This window comes from Synchiropus splendidus, chromosome 7, assembly GCF_027744825.2.
Source record: "Synchiropus splendidus isolate RoL2022-P1 chromosome 7, RoL_Sspl_1.0, whole genome shotgun sequence".
NCBI classification, from domain to species: domain Eukaryota; kingdom Metazoa; phylum Chordata; class Actinopteri; order Syngnathiformes; family Callionymidae; genus Synchiropus; species Synchiropus splendidus.
In genome coordinates, this window is record NC_071340.1 from 27,160,347 (window position 1) to 27,184,207 (window position 23,861).

Below are 23,861 nucleotides of genomic sequence, written 5' to 3' on the forward strand. Positions count from 1 at the left end.
GACGTATCACTATATTACGATCCCAAGGAGAAAAAAACTCAACGTTGAATCAATCTGATTATTTTAACAGCGAAATTCCATGTCCACACAGCTACATTCTCCAGAAGTGTTTCAAGCTGAATTTGTGAGTTATCTTGCATACATTAAAGTTACTGAAAGTTACACTCTCTTCTAACATAACAACATAACAACATAACATGGTACACGATTTGATAGAAAACAGAGGTTAAACAGCTAATATTAGTTGTTTATATATATATATATATATATATATATATATATATATATATATGTATGCATGTATGTATATATGTAGTACCAGACTTACTTAATTTGTTATTTAATACATAATACACACAATTCAATACATGTCTACATATCTTACTATATCTATACTAAAAAAATAATGTAGAAATTGTAATAATAATTGTTTCTGGTTTTTACATTCAATGTTAGATATACTGTATCTATGCATTTGCAGTAAAAACATTTTAATCGAGAAAAGAGGAATGTGAAGTGGATGCAATGACAATATTCAAACTAAGTTTTGTATTTGTTTTTTTCTAACAACCCAGATTGGCTACAGGTGGAGGTGTGCTCCACCATGGTGGAGAAAAGTTGACAACTAAACTCTCCTTGCATGCGTGGGAGGAGTTGTGACGTCTCAGATGGTGTTTTAGTACGGAGAATAATAATCCTAGCCAAAGCTTTTGACCAGTCCTTTGGCCCAGACCAAACAGGAATCTACTGCCTGTAGAGAGCGAACCGACAACAGTACTTTCTTCATGTCAGGTACCCTATGCTCCGTTCCTAGTCACAGAGCCAGGAAGAATTTCACTTTGTTTTCTTGAACCTCATCTTATACTATTTCAGAACCAAGAGACTCAGGAGTCAATTATGGATCAAACTCATCTAATCTAAACCGGACATGCTGGTCGGTTGGCATGAATCACTCCAGTCTCACAGTGATGCAACGACTGCCAAGTCACCTGACCTCATTTTGGACTGTTCAGAGGACGGAGGAAGTGATTTTCTAACCACCATGAAGTGTTTTTCTCATGGATTATTTATTTACAGGTCAAATCTGTAAACAAAAACAAGTGGCCTGCGAAAAAACTGTACATCAAACGTGCAGGTGGAAATCACCTTATAAAATAAGAGCTGGACACAAAGATGGCAAACAACCACTTTAAACAGAGAACATCCGTGCGCGTCCTGCAGAGGCGGCCATCTTAGAGGGGGGTGCTGGGAGTGGAGGGGGTGGTGGGCACGGTGACGGGATGCAGGCCCAAGTCCAGAGCCGGCGCCTCTTCTGGCGGAGGAGGAGTCTTCTTTTGGACCGCCATCTTCTCCGTCAGCTGGGTGTACAGCTCCTTCAGCGGGTCGCTGCTCTGTGGTCAGCAAGGACACAGGTGTCAGTTGAGGCACCCAGCACATCAGCGTCATCTCTTCAGCGTGTTTCATCGACTGCCACCTAGTGGTTAGCTTGCAAATTACAATAGTGACTGAAAACACAGCAAGCTGCCAGCTGTTTATTCTTCACACGTTGCTACAGCGTTATTGATAATTCATGGTCAATACGAGGGGTCGTGCAGAATTGATGGGGCACTGTCTGCTGACGTCTAATTCCTGAAGGGATTAAGGTTTGGCAAATTCACTGACTGCCACCATCTTGCACCAAACAAAGGTGGCTGCATGGGCTCCCTGGCAGGATGCTGCTGGACCACATGAACACAGTTTGCATGACGGTGTTTCGGGTCATGACAACTTCCAATAAAAAGGAGTTAACCCAAAAATAACTGTTTGCATTTAAGAGGTTGCTGAACAGGTTTCAGGAATGACTCTCACCTGTTTTGGAGGTTCAAGCGTTTTCATCAGCGTCTCCATGTAGGAAGGCAGGACCTTGTGATGGAGGTAGAGCAACAGTCGCAGGCAGTGTCTGTGCACGTTCTCTTTGCTGGGAACAGAAACGTTGGATGAGACGCTGCTGCAGAAGACCTGGAGCTGCGAGTTTCTCACCTGGAATACGAGGTGAGGAGGAAGCTGTCGAAGACCACGGAGCAGAACTCTTCAGTTCCAAACTCGTCTGAGAGGAGGGTAAGGTGTCCGGTCAGCAGGTGCAGGAAGACATCGGTGAAGGCCATGTCGTTGTAGGTCTCCACTGTGAGACAGGGAAAAACATCTAAGACAACTTATATGGTTTTTGTGAAGGAGACTTCACAAAAACAGGAAGGAAAATGCTAATTAATTAATTAATTTTACAGAACCCGCTACTGTTGTCGCGCTGACACCACGTGGTCATCGGCAGCATTACGCTGCTACAGACCACAGGACAGTCACACCAAAGTCCATGTTTTGAGGCTCAGGTTAGATATGGAGATATCTAGATATGAAGCCAAACTCAACGGAGAATGAGGGTTTGGCCAGGTGATTCTCACCCAGTGATGGCAGTAATCTCTGCAGGGCGTTCTTGTTTCTCAGCTTGGCAATGTGAAGGACGTAGTAGAGGCCCATGTCACAGGCCACTTTGTTTTCTTGCAGGTACCTACAGAGGAAGGCGATGAGACAGTCAGACTGAGCCCTGGAGAGGTGACATCAGAGAGGTCCCCTGAAAGGTTGGCTGCGCGACCCTTACCTGGTGAAGGCCTCGGGCAGCGTGCTCGGGTAGGACGAAGAGCTCTTCTCCTCACTGGGAAGCTTCTGCTCCACGTTGAAGGTGTGGTCGTCCACCACCACAGACATCATAGAAGGCAGGAAGCGGGTGACCACGTCCAGGTCCTGAAGAGCAGGCTCGTCAGAGAGCGTGCGACAAGTCAGGTGACTTGCGACCTACCAAACGGGGCTCCTTGAACACCTGGCTGTCAATCATGTCCCAGGCTCCTTGGCCGAGAGTCAGCATCCTCAAGAGAAGCATCAAGTCTGGACTTTCCTGTTCATGAACACAAATACGGCATGAGTACAGACAGTAAAGACGCCGTTCCAGCTGACTCCCCACAGAGCTAGAACCCAGTCAGAGCCACAAAACCTCTTTGACCGCTGAAGAGATTTTTTTTAAATTGGGGTTAAAAAAAACCCAACAACTTTGAATAAAAAAAAAAAAGAGAGAATATTAGACTAAAATATATGATGCGGACCTGCCTGACGGCATATTTGTGTGTGTGTGTGTGTGGACATTTTGCTTAGTGGGGATGGTTTTGCCGGACCCCACGAGGTCCACCCTCAAGTCCAGGATTAAAACTTGAAAATAACTTGGATCCAAACAGGGTTTCAGTTTGGTTCAGAGTCCCTGGTTCAGGTGAGCCATGTGTTCTGAATGTTTAGGCTTAAGATGGAGAGGCTGGGGAAAGGGTGAAGGCCAGGGGAGGTCCTCACAAGGATAGGAATACAAACAAGTGTGTGGGTGCGTGTGCACGTGTGAATCGATGTTTGTGCATGCATTGAGTGTGACAGTCCGAGCCCCCGGTTTCTCACCCTGGGCAGGGAGTCCTGGCTCAGAAGCTCCTGCAGGTTCCTCATGATGCTCAAGACCAGAGTGTTGCAGGCGAAGGGGTCACACAGGATCATGGACAGATCTCTGAGTGGCACAGAACAGCAGTCACTCAGCAGGACCTTCCACACACGCACACCACAGTGGCCCCTGCTGAGTCCTCACCCCAGGACCTGCTCCTGTCCTTTCTTCACTCCGTCCAAGAAGCCCTGCAGCTCTCTGGCCCGCTTCCCATCCACAAACTTCTCACGGATGCAGGCGTCTAAACACCAAGTGAACTGGCAACAACAGAAGAGAAGGTGACGTTGACGGACACAGCTGAAGACAAACCGATGCACAGACTGGGGGCGGGGGGTCCTCACTTTGTGGCAGGGGTCCACGGAGCAGATCTCCCCGATGTCCAGGTCATGGAGAGACATCAGCAGCTCGGCGCGAAGGGTGCAGTAGTGGACGTTCCGTGTTCGCAGGAAGAGCGTCCGCAGAAACTGCAGCACCATGTCGTAAAGCTTCACGTTTTTCCCAATCATCTGGGTCAACTTCAGAACCACCTGCACAGCCCACACGCAGCAAACGCCACCGAGGAATGAAAAAAGCCGCGAGGCATTTCCCCACACACTTTCATTTAGCTCCGCATTGTGAACGTTCCAAATACTTTCGTCTCTGACCTCGTTCTGTCTGCGTGCTTTCGGAGAAGGACTGAAGAAGTTGTGTAGGATGGAGAGGTCGCTGCTGAAGAGAGCCGCCTCCTTCTCCACAATGTACTGCTTCAACAGCGGGGAGACTTCATCCCCGAACAGCGCTTGGTTGTCCTGCCAGATCTGCCTCTTCACCTCCACCGCACAGACCTTATACAGCTCCTTATCCGCCATCACAAACTTCAGCTTCTTTTCTGGGACCTGCACGACATAAACTCCAAGGCCTGAGATGGATGGGATTCGATTAAACATCAAATGATTCTTATTCTGTGTCTCCTGCTCACAAGATATTCCCCCTTTTACTTCCTGTTTCTAGCTGGGAACGCTGATGTCATGGCTCCGAACCCTTACCTTGGGCAAATATTTCAGCACCTGCATCACCACAGGCTGAATGGAGGGCATTCGGACCAGAGGAAAGCTCTTTTCCAGCAGCTCCTCCAGCTTCCCGTACCTGGAAGAATGAGGTACATTTCTGTGAAGTGACTCACATCAGACCACTTCTAAAAATCGCTGCATGTTTACAGTTCTAATGGACTGTTTAATTGAATAATTTACTTTGAAGAACGAACACCGTTTTCATTAATGAGAGTCTGTGAATTTAAAGTATTACTTATCTACCCAAATACAAGTACTTTTGTTCATTCTTTCAATTAAACCCATAACAAACTGTAACCACGCTGTTGAAACACATTTCAAACACTTCATTGACTATTTTTCGTGTTTATTATGAGAGGAAGCTGAAGAACATACTGAACACAACTCTACAAGAGCTGAAGTGGCAGTATTGAATGTTTCATGAATGTTTCACGGTTTCATGAAACAGTGTCCTGATTTTCCGAGGCCACCAGATGGCGCTGTCTGTTTTAAAATGATTGGACTTTTAGCAACTAATTCAATGAAACCTCACATCATTTCTAAACCAACAGCTCCATTTAGTGGCCTCTGAAAATGATGACATTTCATTAACCCGGCAACACTGTTTCATGATACCTCATCTACAAATCATTGGGTGATAGCGTCTTACTCTTTCTGAGCTACTCCACCTCACCCTACTAGTACTACTACTAATAATAATAATAATAACAATAATGATACTATTGTTATCATTATTATTGTTATTATTACTACTACTACTACTACTACTGCTACTACTGCAACTACTACTAATAATAATACTAATATTTCAACACCTCTTATTTTGAGTCATAGTTCGGGGAGCACTGACAGCTATTGCCTGGACAAACGCAGATGTTTGGAAAACCTGGCTTTCCGTTTTCAGGTATTTTTTTCCCCTAGCTAGTGGCTTCTATAGAACGACTTCAATGTTTGAATCTTTTCTAATGAAAATCAGTATCTGTAGACACAGCAGTCTTTTTTTTAACAGAATGGAAGCAAAATATTCTATTCACCTAAAATAAATAGAGACAATTTACTGACAAACTGAGAAAAGATAAATGAAAGGTTGTGAATTGCAGTACAAAAGCCCAAATACAACAGCTTTAAATGCCAGATGATGAGTATTAAAAACCTACAGTGCAAAACACTACACGGTCATTCACTTCCACACAGAAAATAGTTCTTTACCCAATACCAATAACCAGCAACACCTCGGTAAGCCAGGACTCACCGTTCATTGTCCTTGCCCTCTGCAATGGTGGCCACACGCTCCATCAACTTGTCCCGCAGCTCATCGAACACTGACTGGTGGAACTCCAGTCGTGGAGTTCCGTGGAGGTCCAGGAATGGTAGAGCAGACTGGAGCGTCGGCAGCAGGATGCCGTTTTCCATCTGCAGCCATGGAGTTGTTGAGAAGTTTAGAGTGTACAAAACAAGCAACACGCGAGCTGCACATGTTTGGTGGAGAAAAATACACAGCATGTCATCTATTGACATGACACATGTCATTCAGGAGGGAGTGTCACTGCAGCAGAGCGCACTGGAGCAGAGCGCACTGGAGTGACCCTGTCAGTAGCAGCAGGCACTGACCAACAATACAACCTTAGAATTCATTTGTTCTTGTTCGTGGGTGACAAAAACCGTCAAAACGTTTATTACACCGTTTTTATCTGTGTTATGGGTCAAACTGAGTAATTTACTTTCATATTGATAGAAAAGTGATTTTGAGACATTATTTTGAAGCTCATCCTCCAGAAGTGGACTGCTTCTCCCTGCCATTCCCGGGCTTCTGACATCGCGTTGTTGCATTGCATTGCTCTCTCTCTCTCTCTCTCTCTCTCTCTCTCTTGATCGCAGTGTTACAGGGCAGGTAATAGGTCAATCGAGTACTGGAACCAGATGCACCAACCGCCACCGGTGAATACAGTAGGTCCGGTTCTCCACCGGGCGCTCTTTGCGCATGTTACGGTAGACTGAATGAGATCAAACCATCTTTGACCGGGATTTGTTGGGTAGCACTGTTCCACATCGATCTGAAATTGTGCAGTTTAATACAGAAGCGTGATATTGCACAGACGGAAATGTACAGGTGTTTCAACACTAGTGCAATAAACAATCACATTTACTGTACTGCTTATGCACACCAAGGGGTTCAGAAGGTGAAGGTGCGACGCTTGACTTGGATTCTTCACAACTACCAGACGGATTTACCTGAAACTGGTCGATGGCTTTCAGGGGTTCCGAGCAGTTGGTTAAAGTTTCTTTCAGGTCCTCTCCATTTGATATCCCGAGCTCCGGGAGCCCGGCAAACATCTTCTTGTCCATTTTACTTTAGCAAAACAGCGACGAACAGATATGAAACATGGAACTGCATGAAACCGATGGAAAAGAAACTCAAAAAAATGGGGTTTTCGCGAACGCAGAGAAACTTCCGCCGTTCACGCTGCGTCAATTGTCCGTACGGAAAACACGATAATACAATGGTTCCGCTGTGCGGCTTAAGCGATTCACAAAAGCTTTTCGAAAAGGCGAGGAAAATATTTAACGACACGATTCTCACATATATGCTAGATTTTAATTGAACGTTTTTCATGTTATGTATGAGACCACCGCCTTGGTGAGGAGTTTCATGGCGGAACTGACGTATAATTTACGCACCAACTGACGAGTTCTCCGTGCGTCTGCAGTCAACTTGTAGTTTTTCCTTTCATTTTCGCACGAGTATATGTCGCTGACGGACTGAAGTAGACGACCTGTAACCCTTCTCTGCTCTGCGTCCCTCCAATGGAAGCAGGTTCCACTCATATGCATGTATATTGATGTCACACGGGCCAGTATGGTTGGTGTAGGCCAGTGTAAGTGCAAACGAAGAAAAGCGGGATTCGTTTAAACTCGAATAACCAGTACAACACTCGTCGCGTTCTTTAACGGTGCCTGTCTTCGGAAGCACGGAGCAAACACTAAGCGTTAAAACCCGTTTCTAAAACGTCCCCACTAGAGGGCACTCAGTCCCTATATTTAGCGACTATTATAGTTACAGGATCAGAAATACACATTCAACAGTTGGATGGCGGAGGATGTAGACAGTGATGAACTCTGTAAATTGGGGGCTCGATATTTATTGATGTGTGGATCAAAGGAATATAGCTCTCTATCATGATCAAATATTTGCCCAACCGTTTTGGCCGACAATACAAACACAGTTGGCCCCAAAAATCCAAATTAGTTTCCCAGTAGCGCTGGTTTGTCCTTTTGAAATCTTCACAAACACTTTTGACTGAAGCACATGCAAGCCACCCATTTGATTCACACCAATGGTTTTGCGCTGAAAACTCCCTATCATGAAGAACTCCACCGTCAGTTGACAGCTCTGTGTATGCACAAAGGTCGTGCTCTGTGTAATACTGTGGCTGAAGGTGCCACTCGCTGACTCGATTCATTAACATGCTCTGCATGACCAACTATCTCCCCCGTTGACAGGCTGTTCAATATACAAGACAACACATTAGTAGGTGTGAACAGCCGCACATCTGAATGTCAATGTGAGTCTGTCAAGTGAAACCACCCATTCATCAGAATGTTCAGAGGTCTGCTCACAATCAACATTCACGTGTGAGAGTGAAGACTCACTCAGTGGAGAACGGTGGAATCTTACAGCTTGCTCAACATATTTGCCTTGCAAATGCCCTCCTGGAAGTTGCTGGAAATGGACCATTACAACACGTCAGGTTTAGGAAGGAAGGAAATGAATTAGGTAGCTTTAAACCTGTTGAATTTGGGGAGGGAAAAGGACGAGGCAAAAACAACTCTTGACTCATCCATTTCAATATTCAACGATGGTATGAAATCTTGCTTGCCAGTGAACCATAGGCCCTTTACACTAAGCTTGAGGTGTTAGTAGTGGCTTTGCTTGTGTTTTCCTTCACGTCTAGATGGGAACTAATGCTAGTGCTGATGGCTGAAAGCTGATTCCCGTCGCTTTCAGCGGTTTCTTCTTCTTCTTCTTCCTCTTCTTCTGGTCGGTCACCCGACTGCCTCCAGTGCGGACTCAGCAGCCACGATCGAAGCCACCTTTAAGGAAGGAGACCGGTGACATCCGGTGCAGGGTTTTACATGGAGCGATCACCAGCAACGGCTTGTTTTTAAGCCCATTTTCATCCCCTGGGTTTTAAACAAATGTCCATTCTGCAGCCCCCCTGAGGACATCCTTCATATTTAAGTACCAGATTGGAAATGAAGGATGGACACTCACTGGAGAACCTCTAATCCAGACTGAGGCTGTAGTTCTGTTTCTCCTGGGTCACCTGAAATACTGTCCTCACCGTCTGATGAAACCATTATCTCGGCTCACTAGCCTCATAAATGAATACTGCTCTCGTCCTTTACGTGAGAAACATTTGTGAATAAAGTATGTTTTGTCTTCTTCTTCTTCAACCACTGAATGAATAAATACAGCCATACAAATCAGGGACTGGATTTTGGAATCGATGCATGAGTAAGTTCGTGGATGAAGTGCCCTTCATTAAAGCACTTTAGATTGGGGAACACATCCTACTTATTAATAAACTAATTACTGGCTTATTTAAGCCCAATAATTAGTAATAATGACGATGTTTAGTCAGATGTAGTTGGGCTTAATAAGACGCTATTAAGTGCTTTGTCATTGTTAATTACAGGCTAATATTCTGCTGATACATACAGGTATACGTAGTTTACATATGGTGATATATGTTCCATCAGTGACCAAAAAACCTGTGACTTATGAGTAACTGAATTGGTCATTGAGAAAAGGAATTATTTCCATGGGATAATTGGCTGCAGAGGTGGATGGAATGATCAAATGAATGCAGATTGGATTGGATCAATGGCAAATAGACTTCAAAAAGACCAGGACAGTATCGGTGACATCAGGAATAAAGTGCTTTCAGAAGCATCAACACTCGTCTCGTGCTGTTAGTGGGAGGAATGAAGACGGCCATCACGGTGCCATCTGCACCACATTCCCATTCCTGTGAGAAAGCCTTGGATTTCCCTCCTCACCTCGGCTGACCGAGCGAGAGAGCGGGTCACCTCGAGGCTGCGGCCCAGTCACAGGGCAATAGAGGCCTGTCACTGACAAATGTAGCAGTTGTAAAACTTAACTAGGTGTGAACAACCTTTGAGTGCCCCAGCTCTGCTGCGTCATGTCACCACTGAGGCCCCCTTTACACCTTATGAGCAGACACGTACCTCATGAAAGGACATGCGTAAAGGCACCCCAGAATCTGAAAAACCACACAAGTGCAGGTCTGAGGTCACCTCAGGTCATTCAAAGTGCTTCCACCGGGAAGCCTCAGCTGACACAAAAACAAAGTTGAGAAGAGAATCTGGGGGCCCAGCGCTCCAGTTTTAAAGGAGAGCTACAGTGTACTTTTCATTTAACTCCGGTCTCACACTCCTGTACAGTAGTTCGACATCGAAAGAGCTTTGAACACTTAGGTACAATGATCCAATATGACCATCTCACTGACCAGCTGGATTAAACTGCTGAGTTGGATTACAGCGGGTTCTCCCGTGGAACATGCAGTGAACCACTTTATTGAGTGTGAGGTCAGGCAAACTGTCCCGAGTTTCCCTCTCAGTAAAAGGGACATGTGAAGGATACAGAAGTCCCGAGACCCAGTGGTCACTTGTATCCGTCCACCTGTTGTAAAGAATAAATCAGTGTTCAACAGGCCCCAGCCGCGTCTCTGTCAGTGCTCACCATGGAGCCGCTGAATTCCCTGAAGTCAGGAATCAGGCTCCCTCTCTGACTCCAGGAAAAATCAAACATTATTGTCCCTTTCTTCAATGAGGAAGAACGTTGCACAGGCGTTTCCTGTCAGGCTTGCTGAATGAGGGAGTGAAAGTTTGACACCATTTGCTCAAAAATGAATGCAAAATAAAGTCATGTCTTGTGTGTTGAATCCCAGCCTTCCCTCCGCCCTGCGTACTCTCCGGACCCTGGACCCTCAAACTGCAGGACGGATGGTTCTCCTGAAAAGTGCCGTGCCCTGCTCTTTCAGATCTGCTGGGGTGAGGGATGGGGGACACATCTTGTATCTGTTGTACCATCAACAGATCCACACCAGAGGCAATAATCTTCTTGAAAACATTTGTTTACTCCAGCAACCCAACAGAACAGACACTGTCAAGAACATCCTTCAGATTCACCTCCGAGGCTCTGAAGAGGCTGAGCCACAGGCTAACAGCACAACATTGGGAACATCATTGGCCACTCTGGTGTGGATATCACCTTCCTTTCTGCTACATTTAGAACAGATACAAAATGTGGGATTCATTTACCATTAATCGCAAGTGAACTCAGTTTTATTAAAAAATATCTACATCCCTGCTTTTACCAAGCTAAAGGAGAACTACTCAATTCCTCTTTGGTCTGTGCTCGTCTGATACTGAGCAGAGCTTCCGTTGGTCGTAAGCTTGAGCCTGTTTGCTGGCCACACCACCCCCTGAGAGAAAACCACACTAACGGCGTTAATAAAGTCATTATTCCTGCATGATAGCCAGCTAACGTGCCTGCTGGAAGCTTCACCGCTTCGGAGCTCCAGGTGCTAATGGTGTTAGTCTTTGGCCCTGGTCACAGTTTGAAAACTACCAAAGCAAACAAGTTCAAATGCTGTGATTACAGCGCCTCAGATAAAGAGCCCTGGAACAACGACGCCACGGAGGTGAGCTGCCGAGGCTGCCGCTGGCTGCTTTTCCACCCCTGAAAGTCTCTTCACATCGCTCTCCAGGAACTTCACGCATGCATTTCTTCAGTACTTTACACAAGTGCTAGAGAAAAATGTCATCTTTCATCATGTTGAGGATAGTGACAGCTCCATGACGGTGACGGCGTTGAACCATCGCTCGCTGACTCTGATTCATCAGTCAGCACCACCTTTGTCTACACAGCTCATTGGAACAGTCTGAAGCGGCTCCTTGCTTCTGTCAGCTGCCATTGCTCTTCACTCAGAGGAAGCAGAAGGACTGAAGAGCTCACGGCGCCACCCCTCCTCACGGAGGTGCGTTACTCCTGGCTCGATCATCTCTGCACTGCATGTGAAGCGGGAGAACATGACTCGATCAGACTCGGCAGCTTAACTGAGCTGTTGCCTCAGTCCATGGAACCACAGCCAGCAACAGCAATTTTGCCAGCTGTTGAGTGCATAAACAGAATTTAATAACTGACCCCAGTGTATAAATATCTGTGTGTGAAAGTTTGATAAAAGTCTTCGCCGATTTGCTCAACAAGGTCAAGCAACTTTATTTGGCCTGACCCTGCGCTTTCAGAACAAAATTAATACTCGGCTCCTGTTTCCAAGCCGCAAATAGATTAAAAAAAAAACAAGATATATAAAGACAATCAAAAAAGAGGAGACATCCCACCAAACTGATGAGAAAATATGGCATTTAATTGTTGCCTTTCACCTGATCCCCCCGGTCAAAGGCGGCGGCTGACCCTCCTGTTTATTCAAGGGCCAGCAGGCCTTGTTTGTTTATGTCATGATGTCTATGGAACATGTGACTGATGACTTTGTGAAACCCCTCAGAAACAGCAGCAGTGACTCAGAAAAAAGCCCTCAGCCAGGAGCCCCCACCAGACTGACCACCGCTCTGGAGAAGGTCCCCACGCGCCGTGGAGACAACAGCACCCGACAATTCCACCCAACTCCGACGTCATTCAAAGAAGCATTAATGGTCTGCCCATGGACGAGCAATGGTCAGAGTTGGTTTCAGGTTATTTACTTCCTTGTTCTTGGTGGTGACCTACACACTAGAAGGCAAGAGATGGAGATACGTGTGTCTGAAGAAACACTGATGGCTGACGGAAAACTCATCCCTGCACTACACCCAGGTTCCACAGCTCCCCAGGAACTGTGACTCTACAGAAGTCACCCCATAGAGCGTGCTATCATTTTTCTTCACTGCTCTCCTTATTCGGTTGCAATCGCTGGAGGAAAACCGGACGTCTTCAAGGTCAAGAATTTAGCGAGTGAATCTCTAAAGTTTCAGTGGTTCTTGACTGAAATGGTTCTGTCTGGTTTGTTGACACAACTGGACAAACCGAGGCTTCAGTTGTGTCAGGTGAAGTCCGTCCCACTGGGCACCCCCTCGCAGGAACTCCCTGGAGACGGAAAGCTTGTCGAGCCATGGTGATATCAGCCAGTCAACTGATGATGTCATAAATCTTGAAAATGACCTCTGATGAGTCCTTGAAATCCAAAACCAGTGTAATATAACATACTGATGAGTCCTCAGAGAACAGGGGTCACATGCTTTTTACTCCATAACTAATCTCTAATAAATGGTCCTGGAACCGATGCTGGAGTTCAGGGGTCGCATAGTTGAAATGTTTATTTTCACACTTTCATCGCAGATCTGCAGTGCTGGCTTTCTTTGTCTTGCTCTGGACATTTTCAATTCAAACTTTGATATTTCAAAACATTTATCAGGCATTTTGGTCTTGGCTGAACTGACCACCTTTGTTGAAAGTGATGAGATTCAGGTGACCCATGTGTTTTGGATGGGGGAGAAGCTGGGGAAAGGGCGATGGCCAGGACAGGTCCCCACAAAGACGGTGGTACAAGTGTCTGTGTGTCCGTGTGGGACGGCTCGCCGGGGTGACCATTAGAGGCACGGGTCAGTCCAAGTCACCTAAAGTAAATCACTGCTGTCGTTGGAGGGTGTGAGTTGTTGAGGGATGGACTGGCAACGCTGGCCCGGCTTTAACCCTGCTGCCGGGCTGATATGCAGCCAAGACCCTGGTACATCTGCTTAAAGTGTCCGATGTGCTAGAACAGCCATTCGTGCCTTTGTTGTGTGTCTGAAAGTCTTTCAAGCCAAATGCCATGATGTCTGGAACGATGGAACTTTCCATCATGTGGTTCTCCTGTGACTGCAACGCTGGACGCGCCCGCTTGATGCGCGCGTCACATGATCATAGAGTCAGGTTGCCAGGTTGGTTCACACCTGTACATTCGAAAAAAATGCAGAATGTTTTTAACAATTCTCTAGAAAACGAGGCAAGCAAAACGCTGCCTAGTCATTGCATGTCCAAGTCAAGTCTCACGTCATGAATAGCAAGTCATAGTCGAGTCATTTATCCCTGTTTGCTTTGTAAGTCACATGTCCCAGATCTGGCGTCTTAAGTCAGACAAGTCCCTTGACTTGAGTGCCCCCATCTCTGTCAGCCACCCTGCTCAGTTCCTGGGCACCAGACAGGTAGGCATGTTGAGGGACCCTCGGAGCTGACTGGGTGGATCAGAGAATGACTTTCAAATGACTGTATTTGTCACTCCATTTCCTTGGAATTTTGCTGACTAACACTTAATGTCCAGAGCATTTAAGAATGATAAGTTCACACTCACAAGCAGGAAAACCAGGGAAACTGGGAAACTGAAAAACAAAAGGAGATTGAAAGTGGTTTCTCAACTATGATCGTGAACCAAAAGCACAATGGGAGCTCAAACAAGTCGGTCCAATCATCTTCCACTGCTGCTGTTTCAATGCTCCGGATTATTTATGAGTCACAGCAAAAAGTCTTGCTGTCCCTTGTCTTCCATATCTTCTGCTTATCTTTCTTTCGTACATATTTTATTTTGTTTTATTCTATTTTATTTTAGATTCTTTTCCCAGACTCCAGCAGAAAAGGTCCTAAAAACACACCTCAGGTTTAATCTGACTTAATAAGAGTGCAGTGATGTGTCTGAATTCATTGATATTCAGTAGTATGTATTTATTTATTCGTAATTTGAAGGCTTACCTCTAATCCCAGGTGTAAAAAGAAAACCCCTGTCCAACAATAAACAAATGAATTTAGATTTTTGTTGAAAAAAAAAGTCGGAACTGGACTTGAATTTTACTATTTTGACTGCTGACAAGAGTCAAGCACTATAAGCAGTATGCTTTATACATGGGACTTGTTTTGTTGACACACCTGCGGGTTGATACATTGTGTCGGTCTTGCCAGTTAAACATTGTGTTCCAAGTGCGAGTGATGAGCTGAGCTGGTGTGTCGGCCACTTCAAAGTGGCATGTGTGTGTCAGCAGCATTTGTAAGTGTCTGTCCTCAGAGAGTCATCTGGCTGTAGCTTGACCTTGCTGCTGGAGATCTGCCTCCAGCATGTTCATCGCTCACTGACATTTTGCTCCTCAAAAATACCCGGTCTGAGCCCGGAGCTCTGGGCCGTGACGCCTCCCGGCTCCTTGGCCCCTTGGATGAAGCCATCTCTGACCAGCAGGCTTGAATCACAGATCAGTGTCTGGGTTTTCACCTGCCGGGGGACTCCCAGGGATTTGCACCGTCCCGTCTGTGGCATGGCTACTGGCGGCCTGGTCTGGTGACATGTTCCTCTCGCCGTTGTTCTGGAGTTTTGCAAACCATTTGATGGGTCCCACCGTTGCCGTCCTGGGGTTCCTGTGGCGTGTGTTCAGAGGGATTCACTTTGGATCCAGGGGGTGGGGAAACTAGTTCAAATTTATTGCCTGCGTCAGCTGTGTCAAATTTGGCAAGCTCAAATGGTCAGCTTGCAAATGGCAGGGCGATACCTGACAGTCAGCAGCAGTTTTAATAAGCACACGCCGCCGCCGCCTTGCCAGCACCGACTGCATCATGTGTGCGTCCAACGGTGCTCATCCACATCAAAAGTAGCAAGAATCACTAATGACTGTTATTTGAGAGGAATATTCCCAGAGTGCAGCTCGGGACCGGAGCGTGAGCTCGGCTGTTGCAAAGACAAGCCAAGACGCAGGATCGAATCCTTCCGTTTTGTCCTGTCTTCGTCCGTGTACATTTCATATCGGGGACCACCCACCTTCTGAACTCTTGCCTCTATTTTTGCAGGGTCAGAAAAGAGTGACCAGTTGCTCTTTATTGCAGCCATTTTTACGATGTGGTCAGAGCTGTTTGGAGACCACCAGTTCTCCTTTCACTGGTCAGGAGCTACAGCAGCCCAGAGGGAGAGCCGCCATCCCGTGTGGAAGTTGCCCAGTAGCGCTGGACTGCTTCTCAGTTCCTTCGTTCATTTCTTAAATATGAAATACATTTTAAACGATTTAACAGCTGCCTCTGGTATCATACTGCTGCTGTACTTTTCACATTTGTTTGATGTATCATTTTGCATTATTATTATTTTGTTGTTTCCTTTTTAAATGTCTATTTATCGATGAGACACAGGTTTGCGTTCCGTTGTGAAGCAGCCCATGAACATGGCTACAAGTACAACTTTCCTGGTTTAATCTCTTCTTTGTTTTTGATATACTTCTTTTTTAACAAAGATGGTGGTGAGAAATGAGCATGGCTGAGATATACTGGCTCAGTAGTGCAACAAGTCAAAAAGCACGTCCGCAAAACTGGCTAACCGTTAAAAATCAATAGTATTATTATCATTATTACTCCTTTGAATGCATTTTTTTCAACAAAATATGAGTATTATGTGATTGAAAATCCAAATATGAATTTCCTTGCTGTAATTAGATTTGATCATCTTCCAGTCAAACCCGGAGGAAGCCCCCACAGAGCCTCCCTCTCTCTAACCCCAGCTTAGCATAACCTAGAATTTGGCGCAGTGTGGGGTTGTGCGTGATTCACTGATGTAAAGTGTCGAATTTAAAACAATATTTAGACGCAGATCTTCTGGGAAAGAAAAGGAGCCGGTGCTTGAATCATGAGAAACATGAACAATATCAGTAATTTATGACAAGTCAAGTCAATTCAAGGACAACAAAAGTGCTTGGTGAAACAGAAATGAAACTCCACAGTCATCATTAAGAGTGAAGTCATCAGTCCTCGCTGCGAGAGCGTTCTTTCATTACGCACGCAGGCGGCTGTGCTCTGCCACTGTGCTTGCATCAATGGATGGATGAAGAACTGCGCAGCAACGGCTGCACACCATCCTGCTGAAAAGAGGCGTGATTACCACCTGCAATAGCTTTACCTCCTCAGATTCCCCTTCAATTCTTTTTACACAACTCAGTTGCAAAATACCAAAACAACAGTAACCAGCAAAACATTTGCACCAGTCAAAGCCACTAAAATCTCTGAACATATGAAGCAGTGGTGAAGACCAGAGGCTGAATAAAGATGCTTGTGGACGACGACAGACCAGGGTTAAGTGCAGAAAATGTGCTGTCTGTACTCTACAGACACATCTGTAACTGAAGCCTTGTGACCCCAGTTCCTTCCTTGACACTTGGTCCAGCAGCCTCTGATCCTTCTGTCCGTGCTGCTGCCCCGACTCTTGTTCAGAAGCTTCTACAGACCAGGATGACCACACTTCTAGCGACAGCTATTTGACTGGAGCTCCAGGACCCGTGTGGTCGCAGCAGGAATACAGGTCAGAGGTCGTTATGGTCTGAGGTTTGGTTATGTGGTGAAGTGTGTTGCTACTGCAGCCACTCCAGCCTGCAGTACGGACCAACGCAAGACCTGCTTCAGGATCTTTTCTCTCATGGAAACACACAATGTTGATATTTATTTAACGGATGGGACATTCAAGTCCAGAAAAGGTTTTTGGCTTTCTAACTCCGCACACATCAACAGAAGAGACTAGAAACCTCCTGCAGATCCCGAGCGTGATTCAGGTCCAATCCAGCTGGCTGCTGTTTTCATGGTTTGATCAGTGGATCAATAAAAGACCAAACTAAACATGCATTAGATTCAAGGCCTTGATTTTATTTTATATTCTACTCTGTTTGGCCTTTTATATATGTATATATTTATTTATATTTGGCTTTAAAATTGCTTAATCTCACCTCAAACATGTGTTTCAACATCTTCGAAATTCTTAAAGGGAACACATCCTTGATCATGGACTTAGATCTTTCATTAGGTCAAGGATATAATGGAGGGATAAGTGGATTTGAATTTGAGTCCACAGCGAGTTTAGCTTCATGCTAGAATACTGAAGTAAGTGAACATGACCCAGAGCACCTGCATATCCGGCCTCTGAGGTTAGAAACAGTGCATTTCCACAAGCACACTCCTTGCAACACACAGCTCTGCCGCGTGTTTTGTGAAGTCCGGCTGGCTGCCTTTACACTCACTGCTCCAGAGGGTCTTCACAGGTGTGTTTCACAAACCTACGGACAGTTTAGGTATTCCTTCACATGCTGTGCGCCCCATTCAGTCTCAGTCAGAGTGTCTGAAAAAGTGAATGACAGTCACATCTGGTCATGACTGACGTGAGTTGAGTGGAGCCAGCACAGTTCATCCTCCAGCATGACTCGACTTTGTTGTCTGCTCGACTGTTTCCACCGAGGAGCTGATGTTCTCCTTTAAACTGGAAGTGACGTCCACAAGTGGAAGCAGTTGCTGCTGGCTGTGGCTGACATGTCAGAGATGCCTAACTGACCACTTTATTACCCTGGCAGGAGTCACGGTGGAGGCGGAGGTCAAGAGAACGTGAGAAGGACAAGATGTGAAGGCACGTGAAGCTTCAGGTTACACAGTTGGATGCAAGATATTTACTGCAGAGGCGGCCTCCAGTCTTTATTGAGCCAGTCACAACTCACTGTGTCATCACATGCTCTGTCACTGCTCTGGATATTCCTGAGGGTCTCAAGTCCAGGAGCTCGTCCGATGGAGTTTGAGATCCTAACCTACTACACACCAGCCGCTTCATGGTTTTAAGACCGAAAAGGAACAAGTGATCTGAAACACACACTCTCTGAAACAGTCCTGTTCCCACTCTCACACGTCCCTTTTCCTAACCTCACTTCACGCTATCTTTGGCTCTGCTCATGAGTGACTTGTTAAGGGGACAGAACAGAAAACAGAGAGACATCATTAAAAGTGAATTACACAAACATGATGTGACACCAATGAACAAATACAACCTTATAACGCAGAAGAAGCTTGGGCTGAGGCCGCCCGAGTCCTGGGTCGAGGATCTGATGAAGCCAGACCAGAGTCCGGCACATTTAACTTCACTTTGGCTCCAATTGGAATTCAGCACTACAGAAACTGCACAGATGAATCTTGTTTCACGTCAAATAGAGAGTTAGTGTTCAGCAAGATATTTCTTTTTGGCTCCTCCATCTTAAAAATCTCAAATCAAAATATTGTTTGGAGTTAAATGAGGTATTTCCATTGGTCCACAAATGTTTCAGGCATTTGTGCAACAATAAAAACTAATTTCAAGACGATACTTATCCGAATCACCAACCTGAGGGTGTTTCACATCAAGATCAATGCACTGAACTACATTAAATGAGAAAATAAATCGGTGATCGGATCGTTATGTTTTTTTACCATAAAACACCGAGTGTCATATCAGTGCTGAGCATGAGTTTTCAGCGGTTCTTTTCAGATGCAGTGCTCTGTGTTGCATCAGAACTATTTCCACTTTTTTGTTGCTTACAACGTAAGGCTCTTGCTGTAGACTATTTTTGCTCATGTTTACAGCATCACTTTTACCACTGAGACCAAATGGAAGCTTTAAAATACAAAACTGATGTCAAATCAGTCCCGGTCTGGCTTGGTTCCAATACCTTAATGGATCATTTCCAAGATTCGTGTTCTCATGTTCTCCAATAGTCAACACACAGAAACAACGTGTTCAACAACTAACACAGTCAATGATCGTCTGCATTCTGCGTGCACATTTATGTGCAAGAGAAATGTTACCCCTCTGCACACTAGTGCCACTGCAGTTTACCGCCGCAATGGCTGCTTGCAGAATGAATTTGAAAAATAAAAACAGCATCGCTAGGTGACTTGATCATCTGGAATCAAAATAAACAAAAGACCTTGTTTGTGAGTGACAATGAAAAAAAGCCAGAAAGACAAGTCACCTGGGATAAATATTAAAGAGCTTCAGCTGTAAGACACAATTGAAGTTTAAACATGAAACGTTACCTATGACTCAGAAAAAGGTCACGTCCCACCAGTGGATGAACCTCATTTCTAGTCCTGAACTAACTTAAATTAAAATAACTTGAATTCAGTGGGAGGCGATTGTGGATCAGTCAGCGGTTCACAGAATCAAAATCTGGGGGGTCAGTTCATTTCGAGGCGTTTCAATGCAGCTCAATAAGGCAGGTATGATGACACCCGTTCATCAAAGCCGGGGAGCGTCTGATCCACTCATCCGCTCCACACGCAGCAACATCAACTGCCAACCTCAAATGGCTCCATCACATGAGCTTTGCAGCGGCGATCAGACTAAGTGGTTTCAGGGGTGTTGAGGTGGGGGGTGGGGGAGGTTGTTGATTAGTAATTATTGAAGGATGAAACGCCCTTTTGTCTCGATGATTTGTTTTGGGCTCCTTTAACGTGAGCTGGAAGTGTGACCTGTTGATTTGAGATAAAAGGAAAGTGCGCTGTGGCGCAGCGCGGTGGAGAAGAAATAGGAGGGTGGGGGTGAGGGGGGCGCTTTATCACGTAATTACCACACCCATAAGGTGTCACCAGGCGACTCCCTTTAAAAGCCAGCTCCACTAGTGGAGGGCAGACTGTGGAACAGGAGTGTGCTCAGCTGATCCTCAAACACCCAGGAACCTGATCCCGCCGCGGCCCTGGGACTAATCGGATGTAACCGAGGAACCGCGCGGATGAAAGATGCGCTTCCACACACAGTCTGGAAGTTGTGTTACTGAAGGCGGGGTGTGGAAATAACTGCAGAGGGATTTATTCATTTTGGGGATTTGACCTCCAGAGATGATGTACGGAATAAACCGGCGCTGCGTCTACATGTAAGTCTAATACTAACGGTGAGTTTGGCGCTGGAAGCGCGGCTCTAACCTCTGCGCTCTTTTCCAGATCCTTCCACTTCTTCGTGCTGTGTTGCCACGCTCAGGTAAGAAGCGCTCCTCTCTGTTGTGATGACTGGATTAGATGTGGCCTCTTTGCCAGGCGCTTTAGAAGGAAAAAGTTATGTATTTTATTTTTCCCTTTTTGCATAAAAAAAGGGGGAGAATCACCCGTCTCCTAATTTTAAGCAGTACGTGAGGACGCAGGGCGCAGTGACGGACCAGCTCAGCCGCAGGCAGGTCCGGATCTACCAGCTCTACAGCCGAACCAGCGGGAAGCACGTTCAGATCCACGGCAAGCGGGTCACGGCCACCGCCGAGGATGGAAATGTCTTCGGTAAGGTCCCAGCGCACGACGTCACCGATCATGACGGTCAGGTCGGCAGCTTGTGTTGGCAGAAGAAAGAGCCTGATCACGCTTGGATTCCGATCATGTACGGACACAGTTGTAAAGTACAGAGACGGCGTTGAGGCCGATCATAACTGGTGTATTTTAAAGGTGCCCATCGTTCATTGGGGAATATTTGGGATTTTCTTGTAAATAACTACCTCAAATAATATAGAAAAAGGCAGTGAATCGAATGAGACAAGAGCATTTTTGAGGCAACAATGTCAGAATCACATAAGACTGTGACAGAACACTAACAAAATAGTAGAAATAGAATTAAATATATTATATTATATATATATATATTATAGTTTATGTTAAATACTTGGATTGAATATTTGGAGTGGCAATCGTCACAAGCACAGGTCTAGAACTTAAATACCAGGAAAATGAAAGCAAGAACAGTGTAAAGTGTTGGTTAAGATAGTGCATGGGTCTAAGTAATACCATAAATAATTTAACCACCTTGAAATATTCAGTCTTATTGAATTGACCTTGCAAAATATCATTGACCATGACATGAATCTGTTTCATCTTGAAATAGTATTCAGCCAGTATCATTCTGCAATTCATTCGGCTTCCTCATGTAAACGGGGATGACCCCCTATGGGGGCCCCGAGGGCCCAGCAGAGGTTTCACCTTCACTCACGCCTCCAGGGTGAGCAGCCATATATGCTTATTCACCCACGGGGCCTCTGTCTGGCGAATTAGCGGCTGATTAGTCCGAGCTTTTGTCGGACTCAGCTCAATACACAAGCGACTGTGATGGTCGCCGTGACTGGCCCGGCACGGTCAGATCAGGATGTTGATTGTGTCGAGTCCAATCACTGATAAGAGGCTGTAAGTTTCATGGGACGCCCTGAATGTTTTCATGTGAAACACAGTCGGAAGTGTCAGTCTCTTGTCTTCTGAGCGTGTGTTTATCATGTAGTTACGCAGTTACGCATGGGTGTTTCAGGTGAAGTGTGGATGTTGTGTGTTTGTAGTTTCCTTTAATGTCGGTGAGCTACTGTGTGTTTGTTGGTGTGATCATCTGATGGGTCACAAGTGCACTGTGTCTTCTCTATTTTAATGACTGTGTTTGTTGTGTAACATTTTCTTGTGTGTTGCCTCTCTGTGCCACTGTGAACATGCATGGTCTCTCGGTCTGACCTTTCTGCTCTGGCTGCAGCGCGACTCTTTGTGGAGACGGACACGTTCGGGAGTCGAGTGCGGATACGTGGGGCTGAAAGTGGACGCTACCTCTGCATGAACCAAAAGGGGAAACTGATTGGAAAGGTAACAGCAAAACCCAAGAAGTCAAATGCAAACAGTGCACTCACGGCTGGTCTCACACACACACACTGGTCACCCTGCCTGCATCAGTCATCTCAGGACATGACATGGTTGGGAACAAGTGATGTGACGGGCCCTTCCCATCATGCACAGCTTCTCTGTTGGGTCATCTCTCTTCTTCCTGTGTGGAAATGGAACAGATGGACCCACAGCTGGCTTACATAACAAGTCATAAATCTTTTATTGTAGTGTGGAACCACCCCCACAGTCCCACCACCACTGCACTTTGTTGGGCTTTCCTCTGGGTACTCCGGTTTCCTCCCACATTCATGTCAATCAGAGAGAAGGAGAGTTGTCAGTTACTTGCTGTCAAGTTATTCACACGTGTCCCATAAACCAACATGAGATCACTGAGCTGTTTTTTCCTTTGGTCATTAATTCTCACTCACTCAAAGACTAGCTTTGCATCAAGTTCCAGCTTTACGTGTTTTTTTCCACCAAGTTATATTGAGTTGAAGTTTACAAAATGGCCGCCTTGATTGAAAAACTCTCCTCAAGGACTACAAAAATGGCAGATTCCGTATCGCTGAAACTTCATTACCTTTGTCTCTAAGAAGGACGAACCCACGTCCCCCCCCACATCAAAAACACCTCATCTGTCTGGAAAATATAGTAGTGAAGGATCACGTCGATCAGTGCATCTTCAACATGAATCTATTTATTACTGACTGTGAGTTATACAGTGGGATGCGTCATTGATCCCATGAGCCTTTTCAGGTTCAAGTCTTGATCATGTCATGAAAATCTGCAAAATCTGGATGTCATTCATCGCGATGAATCAATTTAAAGTTACTCATTAATTCGGTTTTTATTTTTTTGTGATCCGACCTGAAGTTTAGAGATTCCAGTGTCACCATGGACTACACGATGAGCTTGTTAAACGTGTGTGTGTGCTACTTCACAACCAGACTAACCGCATGAACATGTGTGTTCCTCCGCAGCCCAGAGGCCGCAGCCGGGACTGCATCTTCACCGAGATCGTGCTGGAGAACAATTACACCGCCTTCCAAAACGTCAAGTACGAGGGCTGGTATGTGGCTTTCACGCGGAAGGGGAGGCCCATCAAAGCATCCCGGACTCGGGAGAACCAGAGGGAGGTCCACTTCATCAAGAGACTCCACACGGGCCCGCCCCCTTTCCCCAACATGGAGCAGAACAAACACTTTGAGTTCATTCGATTTCCATCCGCACATCGAGCAAAGCGGAACAGGAAATCCCACTCGTCTTCCTGAGGAGCACCACTGGACTGATGACAGCTGTGATGTCGCCTCTTGTTTTTATATGTTCGGACAGATGAATGTGGCCTCACAGCGATGTGTCTCATATTAATATTGCTGTAAAATGGCAAGTGTAAATAGCGACAGAGTAAAGCAGATAGATTTTATTTAACGGAGTGTTACATTGCGCTGGTGAGTGGTGTTTACCCTTGAACATGATGTGGACCTATATGTGATCAACGCTGTGGTGCCTGAATATTTGAAAGAAGAAGCCACTGCATGTGAGAATGTAAATATAATTTATTTTTTCCACATGAAGATCAGAATCACTAATGAAGTCACTGGACGAACCACTTGTGTGTGTGTCATTTTTTACTGCCATCTACATGAAGAACCAAGAGGGTTTTTACTTCAGCTCAATACCTAGTCACTTTCTCTGCAAAGTTCGACATGCCAGTCCCCAAAATGATAGTGAAATGATCTGCCTGGGTCACTCAAGGTCTACACGCCCTTGATATCTGTGAGTGTAGACACTGAAAGATCATGGGTCAAAACGGCACAGAATCGAATAG

General features: G+C 45.6%; 2 protein-coding genes across 5 annotated transcripts; one reads left to right on the top strand and one right to left on the bottom strand.

The window, feature by feature from the left end:
• Positions 1–1,061: 1,061 nt before the first annotated feature.
• On the bottom strand, positions 1,062–7,083 carry nelfb (negative elongation factor complex member B). Its single transcript, XM_053870989.1, has 13 exons — positions 6,790–7,083; positions 5,810–5,970; positions 4,534–4,633; positions 4,153–4,383; positions 3,850–4,035; positions 3,653–3,765; positions 3,472–3,574; positions 2,834–2,929; positions 2,636–2,778; positions 2,439–2,545; positions 2,020–2,161; positions 1,849–1,957; positions 1,062–1,391 (listed from the first exon to the last, which is right to left on the bottom strand). Exons 1-13 carry the CDS (start codon positions 6,901–6,903, stop codon positions 1,233–1,235), a joined length of 1,764 nt encoding a protein of 587 aa, XP_053726964.1. The 5' UTR covers positions 6,904–7,083; the 3' UTR covers positions 1,062–1,232.
• Positions 7,084–20,065: 12,982 nt separating this feature from the next.
• fgf17 (fibroblast growth factor 17) lies at positions 20,066–23,535 on the top strand. Of its 4 annotated transcripts, none has more exons than XM_053870923.1 (5): positions 20,066–20,292; positions 20,360–20,396; positions 20,509–20,686; positions 21,909–22,015; positions 23,014–23,535. In XM_053870923.1, exons 1-5 carry the CDS (start codon positions 20,258–20,260, stop codon positions 23,302–23,304), a joined length of 648 nt encoding a protein of 215 aa, XP_053726898.1. In that variant the 5' UTR covers positions 20,066–20,257; the 3' UTR covers positions 23,305–23,535. The 4 variants fall into 4 exon arrangements, with proteins under 4 accessions (XP_053726898.1, XP_053726901.1, XP_053726899.1 ...); XM_053870926.1 differs by having other exon boundaries at positions 23,019–23,535; XM_053870924.1 differs by having other exon boundaries at positions 20,539–20,686.
• Positions 23,536–23,861: the final 326 nt, after the last annotated feature.